The sequence below is a fragment of the Nyctereutes procyonoides genome, unplaced genomic scaffold (genome assembly GCF_905146905.1).
Source record: "Nyctereutes procyonoides isolate TBG_1078 unplaced genomic scaffold, NYPRO_anot_genome, whole genome shotgun sequence".
Taxonomy (NCBI): Eukaryota; Metazoa; Chordata; class Mammalia; order Carnivora; family Canidae; genus Nyctereutes; species Nyctereutes procyonoides.
In genome coordinates this window covers 168,322-187,810 of record NW_026575124.1, presented here as the reverse complement: position 1 = coordinate 187,810, position 19,489 = coordinate 168,322, and the positions used below count along the sequence as shown (strand labels likewise).

The 19,489-nt window shown below is 42.2% G+C and overlaps 1 protein-coding gene across 1 annotated transcript; it reads right to left on the bottom strand.

Annotated features, from left to right (window-relative positions):
- Positions 1-16,635: 16,635 nt before the first annotated feature.
- LOC129517427 (lysozyme C, milk isozyme) lies at positions 16,636-19,128 on the bottom strand. The gene is made up of 4 exons (XM_055337256.1): positions 18,990-19,128; positions 17,819-17,980; positions 17,149-17,227; positions 16,636-16,797 (listed from the first exon to the last, which is right to left on the bottom strand). Exons 1-4 carry the CDS (start codon positions 19,126-19,128, stop codon positions 16,731-16,733), a joined length of 447 nt encoding a protein of 148 aa, XP_055193231.1. The 3' UTR covers positions 16,636-16,730.
- Positions 19,129-19,489: the final 361 nt, after the last annotated feature.

Below are 19,489 nucleotides of genomic sequence, written 5' to 3'. Positions count from 1 at the left end.
AGGGAGAAGCAGGCTCCATGCAGGGAGCCTGACGTGGGACTCGATCCTGGGTCTCCAGGATCAGGCCCTGGGCTGAAGGTGGCCCTAAACCACTGAGCCACCAAGGCTGCCCGTAAAATTTCTTTACTCCCTTATCAGGCCCGATGCATTTCTAGTTGGGGTATGCTGCGATTTTACCCTAGTACAGGCCTACCAGGAAAGAAATGAGGTGGAGGCAGCTTTGTGGGAGGAAGAGGACACGTTTCGTGAGGATGGCCCTCTTTAAGGGAGTCTTCCTGCCTCCATGGGGGAAATGCTAGCTCTTCCTAGGGAGTGATGGGTCACCTCTGCAAACACGGGTCATGGAAGTCTGCAGAGCTGATATTCTTGAGGGCTTCCACATAGATGTCTTAAGACCATACTTAAGGGTTCCGGGTTGTTGCGGTCGGGCTCCTGACCTTGGCATCACAGTACCACTTTGAGCATTTAAGCTTCTCTGGAATTCAACTCATTAAATCCTCAGGCTGCTACTTAGCTGTGAGTGCTTTTGTGCTACAGGTGAAAGAGACCTTTTTAAGAAACCCCACTGGCTCTCCTATTTCCACTTTAGCTTTCTAATTTTTTTTCAGCCTGTAATTACTTCTCCAGAAAGTATTCATCATGTAACGAAGTTTTTCCTTTGACCACCATAACCCATTTCCTCCACCCCCACCCCCAGTCTGTGGCAATCCCCAATCTGCTCTCTGTTTCTGTGAATCTGGTTTTTTAAGATTCCATGTGTGGGTGAGATTATACAGTATTTTTTTTAAGATTTTAAATTTTTATTTATTAGAGCAAGCATGGGCTTGTGGTAACGAGAGGAGAGGGAGAGGCAGACTTCCCACTAAGCAGGGAATCTGACGTGAGGCTTGATCCCAGGACCCAAAGATCTTGACCTGAGGCGAAGGCAGACGCTTAACCGACTAAGCCACCCAGGTATTATACCTTCTAGGCACATCCTAGAATACCTTCTAGGCACATCCATATTGTCCCAAATGGCAGAATTTCCTTTTTCCAGGAAGCCTTGTGACCAGTACATGGTTGGGATAAAGATAGGTTAATGCATTCAGACTCCAGCAACCAGAGATGGTATATACTGGGCAAGAGGCCATAGTCTCAATCTTCGAAATCTAAGTGGAGAGAATATTTTCTGGATTCCCTGTTCTTTATATTCCTGACACTTTGATGGTCCCTAACTGGCTCAGCTGCCCAGATTTCACAGTCTGCAATGATTGGCCACTTTGGTTATAACCATAAGTCACCAGGACTGTCCCCATCCTGGCATCATCAGATAATACCACCTGGCCTCACTGTTAGCACCCATGGATGGTTACATTTGATGGATGTATCTGTCCAAATTTTCTGACTTGCCCAGGTATCACTTATGCAGCTAAACTGAAGATGTGGTGATGGGAGTGGTGGTGGATAGAGAACCGAGTCCTACAGCTTGAAAATGACTTGTCTTCCCACTTTTATGTTCCTTCTGCTGATGAGCTATAGCTGTTGGCTGTCTGAATGCTCCTTAAACCTCTTCTTGAATTTCATGGCATACCATCCACCCAGTGACCAAAGTGAAAATCTGGAAGTGATCTATCGTTACCTCTCTCTTATGCCCACACCCAGTTGATCACTACCATAATTCTTCCTTCCTAATATCCTTTGAATTTGTTTCCTTTCTTCATCTTTACTGACATTTTGAGCCACAAGTTGCAAACTGATGACTTTTGTACCAGATTTGGCCCATAATTGGTTGTTTTTTTGTTTTGGCACAATTTTGAAAATGAAAAAATTATATTAAAATTCTCTTGACAATTTGGAAGATCTAGTGATGCTGGGCAATATTCTTACATGAAAACAATTGACTAGAGCTAAATAGTGGTGGGTATTTTTAGTGACGTGCTTTTTATTTTCTATAGTTCTCGCCTCTGTTATTTTAGAACTGGCCTACTTCACTCATATTAGGTCTGGCTCCTCCAGGCACTGGAAATTGCAACCTCTTGGTCTCTCTTGAGAACTGATCTCCCAGCTTGAAGTCTTACCTCTTTTAAGTCTATACTGCAACCAGACAAGCTTTATTTGGTCATTCTACTGCTTATGCCAAACTAATTTCAGTGGCACCTCACTGTTTTCAGGAAAACAAGCAACCTCTTTAGCATGGCATTTAAGACCATTTTATGCTCTGACCTTAATTATCTAATGACTTTTGTCTCAAAGAAATGTTCTTTCTCTTAATGTGCTACTTTCCAGCCATATGCAACTTCCTGGGTTTATCTGAAAAGGAAGCATTAAAACGTGGCCAAGAGATCCCTGGGTGGCTCAGCGGTTGAGCGTCTGCCTTTGGCTCAGGGCGTAATCCTGCGACCCGGGGTCGAATCCCACATCGGGCTCCTCCCAAGGAGCCTGCTTCTCCCTCTGTCTGTGTCTCTATGTCTCTCTCTCTGTGCTTTTCATGAATAAATAAAATCTTTAAAAAATTATGCATCTATTGAGATGATTATGATTTTTTAATTTCTAATATGTTGAAACAGATTTATTTCTAATTTTATTTTTTTATTTTTTATTTTTTAATTTTATTTATTTATGATAGTCACAGAGAGAGAGAGAGAGAGGCAGAGACACAGGCAGAGGGAGAAGCAGGCTCCATGCACCGGGAGCCCGACGTGGGATTCGATCCCGGGTCTCCAGAATCGCGCCCTGGGCCAAGGGCAGGCACCAAACCGCTGCGCCACCCAGGGATCCCTATTTCTAATTTTAAACACATTATATTCCTTGTATAAACCCAACTGATCATAATTTATTACTTTTTACATTTGTCTAGGTTCCTAGATTTATTTTTATTTTTATTTTTTATTTTTATTTTTTATTTTATTTTATTTTTTATTTTATTTTTTATTTTTAAAGTCTTAAAAAAGACTATTTATTCATGAGACACACAGAGGGAGAGGCAGACAGGCAGAGGGAGAAGCAGGCTCCATACAGGGAGCCCGATGTTGGACTCAACCCCTGGACCTGTGATCACCCTCTGAACTGAAGGCAGATGCTCAACCACTGAGCTACCTAGGTGTCCCTAGGTTCCTAGATTTACTTTTCATATGTATTGGGATTTTTGCATCTGGATTTATAAATGAAATTGGCCAGTAATTTTCCTTTCTTGTTTTGCTGTCATGGTTTTCTTACCCTCATAAAATGAGTTGGGCTTTTTATCCCCTCTTTACATTCTTTGCAATAATTTGTGTAAGTTTAGAATTATTTCTTCATTGAATATTTAACAGATCTTGCCCATGGAGATGTGATTGCAGGGTTTTTGTTGTTGCTATTGCTTTTTGTGGGAAGATACTTATTTTCTGATTCAATTTATTTAATGGGAAATGAATGTTAAATTTACTGTTTCTTCTTGTGTCAGTTTTGGTAAGTTACACTTTTTTTTTTAAGGTTGTATTTATTCATGAGAGACAGAGAGAGAGAGAGAGAGAGAGAGAGAGGCAGAAACATAGGCAGAGAGAGAAGCAGGCTCCCTGCAGGGAGCCCAATATGGGACTCGATCCCGGATCTCCAGGATCACTCCCTGGGCGTGAAGGCAGGCACTCAACTGCTGAGCCACCCAGGCATCCCAGTTACACTTTTTCTAAGAATTTTTCCTCTCTCTCTTTCTGTGTCTCTCATGAATAAATAAATAAAATCTTCTTAAAAAAATTTCCTTTGTCTTTCCTAAGAACCAACTTTGGGTAAAGTTGTTCTTTTTTATTGGATTTTTTCTATTTTATTGATCTGCTTTTATCTTCTTTATTATTTCTTCCTACTTTGTTTCTGCCTCAAATATACTGTTTTATATCTAGTAATGCTTTTCCTTAAAATATATTTTGCCTGATATTAATATATATATATATATAGTGACTTCTTTCAATTAGTGTTTGTATGTATTCTTTTTATTTTATTTTTATTTTATTATTTTAAAAAATATTTTATTCATTCATGAGAGACACACAGAGAGAGAGGCAGAGACACAGGCAGAGGGAGAAGCAGGCTCTATGCAGGGAGCCCAACGTGGGTCTCAATCCCGGGTCTCTTGGGACCACACCCTGGACTGAAGGCAGACGCTCAACCACTGAGCCACCCAGGCATCCCATTTTATTTTATTTTATTTTATTTTTTTATTTTTATTTTTTTAAAATTTTTATTTATTTATGATAGTCACAGAGAGAGAGAGAGAGAGAGAGAGGCAGAGACACAGGCAGAGGGAGAAGCAGGCTCCATGCACCGGGAGCCCAACGTGGGATTCAATCCCGGGTCTCCAGGATCGCGCCCTGGGCCAAAGGCAGGCGCTAAACCGCTGCGCCACCCAGGGATCCCCCCCATTTTATTTTTAATTGCAGTATAATTGACATACCATATCCTATTTCAGATGTACATCATAGTGATTTGCTTTTTTTTTTTTAGATTTTATTTATATGAAAGCGAGAGAGAGAGACAGCACAAGCAGGAGGAGTAACAGAAGAGCTGAGCAGGAAGCCCAATACAGGACTTGATTTCAGGACCCTGGAATTATAACCCGAGCCAAAGGCAGATACTTAACTGACTGAGTCACCCAGGCACCTGTGATTTGATATTTTTATATATTATGAAATGATCCCCATGGTAAGCCTAGGATCCATACCATCATTTTAGATTAAACTTTTCTGTATTTTCATTTTCAGTGTTAGTCTTATAAATAGCATATAGTTGGGATTTACTTTTTTAACTAGTCTTTTTTTTTTTTTTTTTTTTTTTTTTTAGGATTTTATTTATTCATGAGAGACTCAGAGAGATCGGTAGAGACATAGCTAGAGGGAGAAGCAGACTCCCTTCAGGGAGATCATGACCTGAGTCAAAGGCAGCTGCTCAACCACTGAGCCACCTGGGTGTCCCGTTTTTAACTAGTCTTAATAATTGTCTTTTTTTTTTTTTTTAAATAGCTGTCTTTTAGCTGAAACATATAGACTGTTTCATTTTGGGGTGATTTTTTTCTTTATTTTGACTTTATTCTTGCAAGAAATTTTGCTGGGTATAGGATTCTAGGCTTGGCGATTGTTTTGTTTCAGGACTGCCTTCTGGCTTCTATTGCTGTTATTCCTTCAGAGGTTATCAGTTTATCTCCACCCATCCCCACTGGGGCTGCATACAAGGTGTAAGATGCCTATCTGTCCTTTGTGAGATCCACTGGGCTCTGTGTGCGTGCATGCGCACGCGCATGTGTGTGTATTTATAGGGTGATTGTTTAAACCAGAATCCATATAAAGTGTACATGTTATGATGAGTTGATATGTCTTATAAGCTGCTTTTACTCCATAGGTTACTCCTTTTTTCTTCTCTCAATTTTGTTGTGAAAGAAAACATTGTTTCTCTTGTAGAGATTTCACAGTCTGGATTTAGTTGATTACATTGTTTAACATGTTATTCTGTCTTTATTCTTGCAAATTGGCAGTTGAGTCCAGAGGCTTAATCAGATTTTAGTTCATGATTTTGGGAAATCTGCTTTGGAGATTATGCTGTGTTCTTCAATCAGGAGGCACATAATGTCCGGGTGTCTCCCTTTTTGTGATGGTAGCAGCCATTTGGTGCCCAGTGCCTAGATCTATTGATTCATTGGGAGTCATAAAATGATGATATTCTATCTTCATTTCTTCTTCATTTCTTATCTGGGAAACCTCTATGAAGAGAGAAATTTCTCCTTATCTACTATTTGTTTATCCAGTGTTACAGTTTGCATAGGGAAGGCAGAATAAATGTTTACTTCTTTTTCTTCATTTACTATTTTTAAAAATGAGTTGGTTCATTAGCAGCCTCTAAAAGAAATCAGAATTTAAAAAATTATTATTATAAACTTAGGTATTTAAGCATTTTTGATGTGTTTTAGTCCATTACAATTAAAATTTTTTTTAATAAATTAATTTTTTATTGGTGTTCAATTTACCAACATACAGAATAACACCCAGTGCTCATCCCATCAAGGGTCCCCCTCAGTGCCCATCACCCACTCATCCCCACCCCCTACAATTAAAATTTTTATTAATAATACTAAAATTGTCCTATCTTTGCCCAGAAAGATATTCTTTAAATTGACTTCTGAGTCCTTTTGATGTGACCTCAGTAGTCTTTGATAGTTTCTTTGCTATTTATACGCCAAGATGTTTTATAGGCTTTTTTTTTTAAGATTTTGTTTATTTTATTCACGAGAGACACAGAGAGAGGGAGAGACACAGGCAGAGGCAGAAGCAGGCACCATGGAGGGAGCCTGATGTGGGACTCGATCTCGGGTCTCCAGGATCACGCCCTGGGCCCAAGGCGGCGCTAAACCACTGAGCCACTGGGGCTGCACTATAGGCTTATCTTATTAATTTCCAGCTCCAAAACTAGAATCACCCATTTCTACAAGGAGCCCTGGTTCTTTTTTAGTAGGACAGGGTGTTTCTCAATCTGAGTGCCAGGGATGCCTGTTGCTACTAGACTGGTCATTGTTTCTAGACAGAATTAAGAAATATTCTTTTTTAAAAATTTTTATTTATTTATGATAGTCACAGAGAGAGTGAGAGAGGCAGAGACACAGGCAGAGGGAGAAGCAGGCTCCATGCACTGGGAGCCCGACGTGGGATCGATCCCGGGTCTCCAGGATCGTGCCCTGGGCCAAAGGCAGGCGCCAAACCGCTGCGCCACCCAGGGATCCCAAGAAATATTCTTTTTCTCTGTTTTCAAAAAGATACAATGCTTCATGATTTCATAATGACACTTCTAATTCAAATTCAGGATTAAACAGTTTTAACTTAATCTCTTCTGTTTTACATTTGTACATCTTTTCCCCTCATGTTGACCATCTTGGTTCTCAAGGATATCAAGGATGATAGAGCTAGAATACGACCTAATTGGACATTTGGTTTATTGTACCCTGTAAACATAAATATTTCAGAATAATAATATTAACACTATCACCAGAATATGATTAGTGAAAACAGTGAAGACATTTTTGCAGATCTTTTGCCTTTAGGGTGGATCCCACTGGGGATATTCAGTAAAATTTTTAGTATTTTAAGGTCATTTTGGAATAATTCATTCTTGTATGATTATTATACCAGAAGGGTAAACACTTAGGTGCCTTTATATTTTTAGTGCTGTTTAAAAATTAGTTATTTTATAATTATATAAAATGTTATAGGATTCTGTGGTCAAAATTATAAAACAAAGTGTATTTTTTAAAGAGCATATACCTTGCCTATTTCATCTATCTCCTCTTCACCATATAGGTATTTACTCATATAAATTTTATATTTGGGATCCCTGGGTGGCGCAGCGGTTTGGCGCCTGCCTTTGGCCCAGGGCGCGATCCTGGAGACTCGGGATCGAATCCCACGTCGGGCTCCCGGTGCATGGAGCCTGCTTCTCCCTCTGCCTGTGTCTCTGCCTCTCTCTCTCTCATTCTATGTGACTATCATAAATAAATAAAAATTAAAAAAAAAAGAAAAAAAATTTTATACTTTATTTTTCCATTTAAAAAATGTAAGTGTATATATTTGCATTATCTCTTAAAGATTGGACTTAGTGACTACCTGTATTTCCTTCCTTTGAATCCTTACCCCTCACCTTTCCCTCATTCATGGCTCAGCTTTGTGGTTCTCTTTTGATTTGTTGATGATGGATGTGGAGGGAATTTTAAGATGCTGAGACACTGAGTGGACTGTCTTCAGATGCCCAGAGATTACAAGAAATAAGGAAGAACTTTGTCAAGAGACTGTGAATGAGGTGTGAAGGTTGTAATGTCAGGCTTTCTTCCCTGAATGTCATGGTAATAGGACAAGGGTTGAAATGATGTAATAGGAATGGAATTTTATGCAACTGATATGTGTTAAAAATGGGCACTTTGGACCATGTACTATTTTCCATGGTGTCAAGCAGCAATATGATGTCCTAATATTTTGCATGGGAGATGGTCTGTCTCTTATCTGCATTACTCTTAGACTTGAAAAGGCCATGCTAAGGCTGTCAAAAACAAACACAAAATATTAATATCTTCAATAAATATCTATCAAGCTTGGCCTGGACCATTCAGTATTTTTAAAGTAATTTTACATGTGTCTTCTCTAGTCTGTTATAGATCTGTGTTTTTGGTTAAATTCTTTAAGGCTGTCATACCCCCATATACAGGTCTTGGTGGGAGTACCTCATTTTACTTCCAATATTACCTAAAGCCTATATATATCCTTTTCATGACTTTATTTTCTGTCCTTCACACTTCTACCCTACCATCTGCTTCTCACTTGCTTTGTGAGTACTGATTGATAAGTAAATGAACCTAGACCCTAGAACCTTCACTGAGGACCTACTAATGTTCTGGGTGTTGGGCTAGGCTCTTGAGACACTCAGATGGCTAGATTGCTCCTGCCCTTTTTGTGCTCATCTGTAGTGTGAGGGAATTGGTTCCCATCTCTTCTCACACCAGCATTCCAGAGCACTGAGTCTTAAAACTCCAAGCAATACTTCTTTTTTCCATCACTTCTACTTGATGGCAGCTTCTCTTCCTAACCTGATATATGCTGCTTGGTGTCAGCGATCCCCTTGAAGGCAAGTGCTAAAATGATCAGCACAAATTCTGTAGTTTAGTGCTCTCTGCTACACCTTTCTCCTCCCTGCCACAACACCATGTTTCACACCAAGCTGTGATTCCTGCAGCTTGCTCCAGCCAGAGGTACTGAGGCAGGCCTATTTCTGAGAGGCTCCAGCTCCTCTAATGAATGACTGGCTCATGGACTCCCTACTGACTTTGCCAAATGTGTAGAATTGCATTATGCTTTCGGTTGCCTCCACCCTACCTTCTTTCCTTCCTTCTCTCCTTTACAAGGGTCAGGCATGCTTTTTTTTTTTTTTTAAACTTTTTTTTTTAATTTTTATTTATTTATGATAGTCACACACAGAGAGAGAGAGAGGCAGAGACACAGGCAGAGGGAGAAGCAGGCTCCATGCACCGGGAGCCCGATGTGGGACTCGATCCCGGGTCTCCAGGATCGCGCCCTGGGCCAAAGGCAGGCGCTAAACCGCTGCGCCACCCAGGGATCCCCTCAGGCATGCTTTTGTAGTTTGATGGCACCCAATTTATTAGCAGTTTGTTATAGCAGCTTTAGGAACCTAATACAGTTGGTGTTACTGGGTAAGTCAATATTTCTGGGTCTTGGTTTCTTCACTTTTTTACAAAGGAGGATTATACTAAATTATATACAAAATTCTTTGGGTGATGGGGATCCCTGGGTGGCTCAGTGGTTTAGAGCCTGCCTTTGGCCCGGGGCGTGATCCTGGAGACCCGGGATCGAGTCCCACATCGAGCTCCCGGTGCATGGAGCCTGCTTCTCCCTCTGCCTATGTCTCTGCCTCTCTCTCTCTCTCTCCCCCTCTCTCTCTGTCTCTTGTGAATAAATAAATAAAATCTTTAAAAAAATTCTTTGAGTGAATTAATTTCTTTTAAAAAAAGATTTTATTTATTCATGAGAGACACAGAGAGAAATAGACATAGGCAGAGGGAGAAGCTGGCTCCCCACAGGGAGCCCAGTGTGGGACTAGATCCCAGGACCTTGGAATCACCACCTGAATCAAAGGGAGATGCTCAACCGCTGAGCTGCCCAGGTGCCCCAAATTAGTTAATTTCTTAAGCTTTAGCTTCCCTTTCTGTGAAGTGAAGATGAATATATAACGATGCCTGGCACATAGAAGTACTAATTAAGTGTAAGCCAGTAAAGCTGGTACTAATAATAGCAGTAGTAATTCTTCTAGTTCTGGCAATCTGTAGTGTATAGCCAGTCCCCAAAATAATGCTGAGGAAGAGGGCTTAACAAGAGGAGAAATATCCTGTAATTTAGGGGTGAAGACAGGAGTGGAACACACAGAAAGACTTCCTAAATAGCTCAGACCAAGGGTCGGATGCAGGCAGAAGGGCGTTCTTAAAGCAATAGGTTCTCTCCCCTTCCCCAGTAATGCAAGGGCAGAAATTTATTCTCTCAGTTCTGGAAGCCAGAAGTCTGAAATCAAGATGTTGGCAGGACCACGCTCCCTCTGAAACCTGTAGGGAAAACTCTTTCCTTGCCTTTTCCTAGCTTCTGGTGTTTTGCCATCAATTTTTGGCATTCTTCAGCTTGCAGCTTCGTAACGCCAATCTCTGTTTTCTTCACACATCGTTTCCCCTGTATTTCTCGGTTTTCACGTGGCTGTCGTCTTAATAAGGACACCAGTCATATTGGATTAGGGGCCTGCCCTACTAATTACATCTGCTATGACCCAAATAAGTTCACATTCCAAGGTACTGGCAGTTAGGACTTTTACATGTCTTTCTTGGGGGTCACAATGTAACCCATAACACCAAGTAATTAGTGTCAGAGCTGGTGTAAGAATCCAAATAGACTCATGAGTAAGATTGTTTCACATGGTGCCCTGTACAAGTCCATATTCTCGTAATGAATTTATCCCAGTTGTGTAGGATATGAACTCTGAAGTTTTAATTTAATTAATTTATTATTTTTTTAAAAAAGATTTTATTTATTTATTCATGAGAGACACACAGAGAGAGGCTGAGACATAGGCAGAGGGAGAAGCAGGCTCCCTGCAGGGAGCCCGATGTGGGACACTATCCCAGGACCCCGGAATCATGCCCTGAGCTAAAGGCAGATGCTCAACCACTGAGCCACCCAGGCGCCCCAACTCTGAAATTTTTAGTTCAATCTCTTTCTTTTTAGATAGAGTGCTGTTTTGAGATCTATATCTTATTGTCTTGCTTACGGTTGACTCTCACCAGTTCTATTAAACAGCTTTATTTGATTCTGTCTTATTTTATTTTTTAAAAAGATTTTATTTATTCACGAGAGACACAGAGAGAGGCAGAGACACAGGCAGAGAGAGAAGCAGGCTCCATGCAGGGAGCCCAATGTGGGACTCGATCTGGGCACCCCAGGATCACACCGTGGGCGGAAGGCAGGCGCTAAACCACTGAGCCACCCAGGCATCCCGTATTTGATTCTTTTTTAAAGATTTTATTTATTTATTTGAAAGAGAGAGAGCACAAGCAGGGAGAGTGGCAGAGGGAGAGGGAGAAGCAAGCTCCCCACTGAGCAGGGAGCCTGATGTGGGACTTGATTCCAGGAACCCAGGATCATAACCTAAGCCAAAGGCAGACACTTAACCACTGAGCCACCCAGGTGCCCCACACAGCTTTATTGAGGTATAATTGGTATAGAATAAACTGCACATATACAAAGTTCACAATCTGTTACATCTTGACATACGTTGAAACCAGCACAATAAAGATGGTAAACATATACATACATTCCTCTGAAAACTTCTCAGTCTTTGGGTGGTATCTCCCTCTCATTCCGTCTATCCCTGTTCCAAAGCAACCAGTGATCTGCTTTCTGTCACTATAGACTATTTTGCATTTTCTAGAGTTTATATAAATGGAATTATATACTCTTTTTTGTTCTGGCTTCTTTCATTTACCATAATTATTTTGAGCTTTAATTATATTGTGTATATCAATAGTTCCGTTTTGTTGCTGAATAGTATCCGCTTACATGGATACATTACAATTTAATTATCCACTTATATGTCGATGGACATTTGGCATATTTCCAGATTTTGCTTCTACAAATAAAGCTTTTTTTAATTTTTATTTATTTATTTATTTATTTTTAATTTTTTTTTTACAAATAAAGCTTATATGAACATTTATGTACATGCTTTTGTATGCACATATATTTCATTTGTTCCTGAGTAAACACATAAGTAGAATGGCTGGATCAACTAAAACTTTGTCAAAATGGTCTTACCACTTTACATTCTCAGTAACAGTGTATGAGAGTTCATTTCTCCACGTCTTTGTGAACACCTTGTATGGTTAGTCTTTTTAATTTTAGCCATTCTAATGGGGGTGTAGTGGCATCTTACTGTCATTTTAATTAGCGTTACGCTAGTGATTAATGATGTTGGTTATCTTCTTGTGTGGTGCTTATTTGCCATCTGTATATCCGTATATCTTCTTTGGTGAAGTGTCCTCAAAGATCCCCTACTTTTTTTTTTTTTTTTTTTAGGTTTTATTTATTTACTCATGAGAGACACACACAGAGAGAGTCAGAGACACAGGCAGAGGGAGAAGCAGGCTCCATGCAGGGAGCCCGATGTGGGACTCGATTCCAGGTTTCCAGGATCACACCCTGGGCTGAAGGCGGCGCTAAACCGCTGAGCCACCTGGGCTGCCCAAGTTCCCCTACTTCTGTCCATACTTGTCAGATAGGGGTTTGTAACCCTGATGTCCACAAACTTTTCTTTCCCTACCTTTGACTGTAGGGTCAATATTACTCAAACAAGGATTTCTAACAATGTGAACAACACACCCAATCTCCTTTTTCTGGAGAAAATGAAGCTTATTGGTGTTGAATAAAATGATACAGTTCAAGATCAAAGCATTAATTGTGTGTGGCATGAGTTTTTCCCATCCAGAGAATAACTCTGCTGACTCTGCAGCTGGCTGTTCTCTACCCTGGAATCTCCTCTGCTGTGGGGTGAAATAATTGCTTGCCTTTCTTTCTAGTGCAGCTTCCTTTGGTGTAACAAAGAAAAAAGAAGAATTAGTTTTTAGGACAGATGTTTTGTTTGATTCTGCAATTCTGAGGCAAACTACTTCAAAATCCAGTTTGTATCTGGATTTTGGGATGATGAAAAAAGTCTACTATTACCTCTTCTGTTGCTTTCCATTAAATATTTATTAAATGAGCAGAAGAGTTCACAGCTGGTTAGAATCAGAGATGTGTATCTGTTCCTGTTCTAGTATTACAGAGAACTCTGAGATGAGTAAAAGATAACAAGACCAGCCATATGGATAGCCGGTTGATTGGGCACCATTTATTGGAAATGTAATCCTTTCTCCACTGCAATACAGTGCTACTTTGTCTTATCAGTTGGTCAGGTTTGTGAGAGTCACTCTTCTGTTCCACTCACCTATTTGCCTATCTTTGCCCCAATACCAAGCTATCATAATTACTATCGTTTTGTAATAGTTCTTGATACCTGGTAGCATGAGTCTTCTGGTTTTGTTTTTCCTTTTTTTTTTTTTTAAGATTGTATTTATTTATTTGAGAGAGCATGAGCCGGGGGAGGGACAGAGAGAGAGGGACACGCAGACTCCCCACTGAGCAGGGAGCCTGACAGAACTGGCCCTGGGGGCTTGATCCCAGGACCCCCAAATCGCAACCTGATGCTTAAGCAACTGAGCCACCCAGGTGCCCCTCTGGTTTTGTTTTTCTCTACATTGCGTTTAGTTCTTTAGTTGATTTTTATAGAATTAAAAAGAACAATATTGCTTTTTCAGGGGTGAATAAAGATATCCTGCACCAAAACTTTGTTTAAAGAAGTGACCCCCCCAAAAAAACCCTTTTGTTTAATAAATGCCTAACCAACATTTATAAAAACTATGTATACATTCCCTTCATTGGTTTATGTCGGGAGAGGAAAGAAGCTCTATTCGATTTTGATTAAGGGCCCATTTATACTGGTTGGTTACTGGTAGGATTATTTGGGGATTTTAGATTCTCTCCCTAGGTTTACAGTATTAAACCTGCAGGAGCAAGGCAAGGCCCTCTTGTAAATCCCTTTTCAAGGCAATTAACCACAAAGCAAAGGCTCAGTAAACATATTTAAACTAAACGTAAAAATAAAAATAAAAATAAATAAACTAAACGTAATGCAAATCCATCAAGGAAGGTACAGAATCTGCATCCTTACAGTGAAGAGTCCTGCTGGTAATCCAACTGGGGACAGGATTTGTGATGGTCAAGTAAAGGGGATGACGCTGAGAAGACACAGGGCTGAGGAAGAGTAAGAGTCAGTTTTTTTTTCTTGTGTCATAAACCACCCCAAAACTCAATGGCTTATAACAGCATTTTTTTTTCCTACTCTTGGGTCTGGTGGGGTGTAGGGGGGAAGGAGCTCTACTTTAGGAGCCAGGATTTGGACTGGGTTCAAGTCTATTCCACATGTTTCAGTCTGGGGCCCAGGTTGGGGACAGCGGGTTGGGGACAGTGAGTACCTGGGGCATGCTCTTGCCTGGCAATCACAGGAGCACAGGGAGGCCAAACAAAACCATGCAATCACATTTTTAGTTTCTATTTGTGTCATATCTGCTAACATTCTGTTGGCAAAGCAAACCGCATGTCCGAGTTCAACATCCATGCGTAGGGGACTCTGTCCCTTGTAGTGCTCTGGAAGATCACATGATGGAGGGAGGGGGTAGGGAATAGAGAATAATAATGTACTCTAGCACAGGAAGGGACAGGGTTCTTGGATGGTTGTGAGAACCCACCTTGCTGCCTCCTGGAATATTGAGGTGCAGAGAACTTCCTTCAGAAAAACGGGGAGAGAATTAGCCCTGCTAAAGAGCTGTGTGATATTGGTGCCAGAATATAGGCTGGCCTCTATTTCCTTGTCACTTTACCTGCCCGTCCTTCCACTGCTTTCTTTTCCTACCTGGGAACCTTCAGAAGGGGCTAAGCCAAGGTGATGGCAACCAGACAAAGGGAGGAGTCTAGCCAGCTACTATAGCAGCAGCAGCAGCAGCAGCAGGAAAGACAGTGCCCAGAGAGCTAGCTACGCAGAACTTTCCAGCTGCAGGAACAGCAAGGCAGTGTCGTGGCCATCAGAGAGTGAGCATCAGAGTCTTTCTATAACACATACAGTGTGCTCAATCAGATCTGGTCTCTGAAAGTACTCCATCAACTGTTCAGAGTTATTGTATCAGGAGGTTAAATGGGAAACTTGTCCGGTTTAGGTTTGGCTGTGGCTTCAAGACACTAGAGAGCACATTTCAAAGTGAAATGTAAGACCAAAAATATTTAAAAAGGAGATTGTGGGGGTACCTGTGTGGCTCAGGTACAGGGCTGCCTTGAGCTCAGGTCATGATCCCGGAGTCCTGGGATCAATCCGGAGTCCTGGGATCAATCCCCCATAACATGTCAGTCTCCCTGCTGGATGGGGAGTCTGCTTCTCCCTCTGCCCCTGCCCCTGCTCATTCACTGTCTCTCTCTCAAATAAATAAAATCTTTAAAAAAAATAAAAAGGAGACTGTGGGGAATATGTTTTGCATCTTTAGTTGATCTTCCACTGGTCAGTCTATAAAAGATGTTGGAGATGCCAAGAAAAGAGCTGGAGAGAGGAGAGGAGACTCCCTTGGACAGAGTTGGTGTGCTCTCATTATCTGAGCGTGACCAGAAAAGTCATGGTACCTGCATGAGTTTTTATACCAGAGGTAGGAGAAGAACCTACCCCACAGAATAATATTTAAAGGGATAGTGGGGCACAAAAATCCTATTATATGGAAACATTTATACCATGGGAATGTGATTATGACTTACTTTATTGAATGGTTTATTAATTACTGTAGCAGAAACTACTAGTTGTCCACCCAAATCCATTTGCCCATTTTCCCATAATACTAGCACTGTTATCAGGACCTGGGCTGCCCTGCTGGTACCAGGTCTCCCAGGCTCCTTTGCTGCCGGGGATGGCTTGTGATTAAATTCTGTCTCTGGAGTGTACATAGAAGTGACGTGTGCCTCTTCCAGGCCTGGACCTTAAAACATTGTCTGTGTGTTTCTCCAGACCAACTCCCCTTCCTGCAATTTATTTATTTATGCACTTTTAAAAGATTTTATTTGTTTATTAGAGCAAGCGAGCATGGGCAGAGCTGGGAACAGAGGGAGAGGGAGAAGCAGTCTCTCCAGTGAGCAGTGGGAGCCAACTTGGGGCCGGATCCCAGGAACCCAAGATCATGACCTTAGCTGAAGGCAGATGCCTAACCGACTGAGTCATCCACACGTTTCCCCAACCCCCTTTTCTGCAATTTAGAGCATGGAGTGCCTCCAATCTAGTTTGGAGTACAACACCATAGGGCAGTGCTTCTCTGTGTGTTTTTTAAAGCATAAGAATCACCTGGAGAGCTCATTAAAACTGTTTAAAACAAGGATTCAGTAGGTCTGACAGTGGGCCCAAGAATTTGCATTTCTAACAAGCTTCCCATTGTTGCTGGTGCTGCTGATCTGTGGACCACACTCTGAGTAACCCTGCTTTTAGAGGATGGTGGAGATGCAAAATGGAAAGAATCTGAGTTTCTGAATGTCTGCGTGGGACAGAGGAGCCTGTCCACCCATCTCGGACTGCTTTGCGAGAACACTATATTTTGGGGACTCTGTTATGGCAGCTGAGTCATTACCCTAGCTGACTATCCTCCTCATATTCTGCTGGTCCTTCTCTACGTCTAAACCAAATCTCATAATTTTTTTTCCTGTTTCATCTTGAACTCTCCTTCCTGGTGACGGAGAATAATATTAGCCATCTTTACTAAATGAATTTCATAAGAGCTTGCATCTAGGATTCTGTATCAACCTCCAGCAGGGCCCAGGAAAGGATTGTCCTTAACTATCTTTCCCGAGGAGATAGAAGGAACTCCAGTGATGGGCTTGGAGAGAAGAGGACCTCCAGGTGTCTACATCCGGTAGCAAGCCTCTGTCGTAACCCAGCCCTTAAGCATCATACTGGAGACAGCTGAACTTGAGTAACTTTTATTTTGGAGGCAGGGGAAATTCAGAGCTTCCCAGAACCTTGAGGAATGACCCTGCCTTCTGGGCCACGTTCTCCAGGAGCCGTATCCAATGACCATCTCACAGGTTACAGCTGGCCAGGTATTTGGACAAATCTTTGCCTTTGCAGTGTTTAACCCAGGCCACCCTAAGAATAGAGAAATAGGGCATAGATCAGAGGCAGGGGAAGTCGTCTAGAGGGGCTCAGCTGAGGTAGGGTCTTCAGGCTGGAGTCAGTTTATGCTGTGGGAGAGTCTCAGATGGGGAGGGTTTGCCGGTGTGAAAAGGCTTGAGTTGGTGTTGCAGGGAGGCCTCGGGTGAGCGTGGCACAGTATTGCTCTGCCTCACTTCTGTCAGGAGAACGGTCTCAGCTCCCTACAAAGCCCAGGGAGAGGCCTACAGCAGAGATGCTGCGATTCTATGAGCATCCCTCATACTGTCTGGGTCTGGGCCCATGCCTGTCGGAGTGGCTGCTCTCTGTCCCTCATGTTCTGCTTACCAGGCAGACATCCCATTAGGATCTTTCACAACCCTCTTGGCACAGGCGATATCATCATCGATGTTGTCATCCAGGAACTCTGAAAGGAAAAGTGGTTGAATGGAGAGGGAAAAAAAAATCCTCTTTTTCTGTTTCATTAATCAATACTTTTTTGATGGGGGAAGTTCCAGAGGAAATTGAGCCTGGGTCAGAGACCCTCTATTTCTGGAGCCCTTTTGTGGATTTGCCTTCCATTTGCCTGGGTTTTTTTGCCTTGCTTTGAATCTGCCTCTGAGCATCACTCCCTCCGGAGGGCAACCAGGACCTGATGGACCAGGGAGAGCCTTTGTGTTCAGGAAACTGCTTAGTGTGTCCAGAGTTCTGTGTGGGGGTATGTGGACTGGTGATGCAGCCATGCGTGTGCCAGGAATGGGATAAAACGGCTTGAGGGATGGGAACCCATGAAGGTGAGGCTTAGTCAGAGGTCAGTGTATCTTCCTTCTTCCTTTTAGGCAGGAGGAATTCTGTGGAATCCTCTTTTAGTGTGAGGACTCTCTGGGGCCCCTTTATTCCCTGTCCTGGGCTTCTCCAGCACAGGCAAGGGGCAGGTGTTAGGGAGTAGGGTGTTCAATCTTGCACCTGTTTTACCTGCCCCACTTCACCCAGCCCTTGGAGGGGATCGAGTCCTTACTGCTGCACATTATGTTGCAGGCATTTGCCGAGGAGTGAGAGTTGCTTTTGCACCACCACTTGCTGTTCAGCTGGAAGACTCCATAGTCACTACTGCCATTGGAATTTCTCCCATTAAAGGCCTGGGTGTTGAAGTTACTCTCATACTCAGCCATGCAGACCCCTGTGTCGAGGGAGCAAAAGTGTGGGTAGAAAAGGGGGATTGTTTCATGATGAGCACACCTCATGCTATACCAGAATGGCCAGAAAGTCCCTTGAGACTGAAATGAAAAGACTATAAAATCCTCAGTGTTAGATTTATGTTTATCATCCATTGTATATTCCTAGTCCCAAGCAATAATTAGCCCATGGGAAGAATGTAATAACAATTTGTTTAATAAATGCATTTGTAATGCCCAAAAATCAATCAAGCAAGCACTATCTCCCAGTCTATCTTTCCAGCCTCATCTCCCAGCCAAATAGCCGACTCTTGCCTTAGATTCTCACATTGCCTTTTATCCCAAAGTATATGGAAGAGAAGAGATGGAGAAGTAATGGAGGAGGATCCTAGGAAGGAAGCCCCAAAAGCTGTCCTTGGGGAGTGATAGGAAAGAGTATGTTTGACATGAAGAAAAATGAAGATATTTAAGGGAAATTGGAATAGCTTCATGTGTTCTTACTGATGAGATGAGTGACCTTGTCTCTGCCTCACCTTCTGTTCTCACAGTCCTTATCCTACTCCCTGTGACTTGGATAGAACAGACTTTGGACAAACACAGCAGATGTAGGTTATTTTTTGATGGACAGAAGGGCAGGGAAGACAGTGGGAATCAGTGCCAACAATGCTGCAGGGACCAGTATCCAAAAGGATGCAGGTGAAAGCAAAGGTCATGGGAGCAAAACGAAGAGGTTAGGTGAGTCTCTGGGTATTTTTGAGGAAGTATTCTAGACCACTGGGAGGGAAGGTGATTTTGGGGAACAGCAGAAGAAATTTTACTTGGATAAGATAATCCCTGGTGGAAGAGAGAAAGGAGATCCTGATAGGAATATAAGGCAGTGGAGGCAGAGACAAGAAGAGCTGTCAGGGAGTGGAAGAGAGCCCTGATAAATGTGTAAATCAGGAAGTGAAAAGGGAGAAATTGGCTGGGGAAGAAGGTCTTTTTGGGCAGAGACAGAAAGAAGTTCATACTCACAGTTTGCCAGGCTGTAGCCATGGAAGCCATCCATTCCCATGCTCTTCAGCTTGCGGGCCAGCTCACACTTGGAGAAGATTTTGGCCTCATCTGCTACAAAGAAGTAGCTGAGGATGGTGATGACCAGAATAGACCTCATTTCTGTAGCTGGTGAAACACAAGTCTGCTATGTCCAGGATGTTGTTGTCTCTTATAACCCTCTGGGCACAAAGATATCTCTGATTGGGTAATAGTGCTGGCATCTATGCCAGGAAGGACACGGCTGCCCAAAGATAGTTCCCCCAAACTGGTCCAGCCAGTATGAACTTCAGGGAAGGGGATGTAACCAAGAATAATACCAGGAATAAAGTCTCATTTTGGTGGGGGTGGGTCCTGGATTTGGGCAAATGTGTGGAGGAGGGAAATGGGGAGAGAAGGGAGTTGGTAAGAGAAAGAAGTATCATTTTCAACCCTTGTGCTTTTGTTGGAATATCTCCAGAGGGGATTGTCCCTGTGTGTTT

Bases quoted from the DNA above. Each gene is read 5' to 3' on its own strand.
- LOC129517427 (XM_055337256.1), bottom strand. From the start codon at position 19,128: ATGAGGTCTATTCTGGTCATCACCATCCTCAGCTACTTCTTTGTAGCA. The intron at 17,981-18,989 runs GTGAGTATGAAC...CCCTCGACACAG, and splicing joins TGGCTACAGCCTGGCAAACT to GGGTCTGCATGGCTGAGTAT. The intron at 17,228-17,818 runs GTAAGGACTCGA...TTTTCCTTTCAG, and splicing joins CTGCAACATAATGTGCAGCA to AGTTCCTGGATGACAACATC.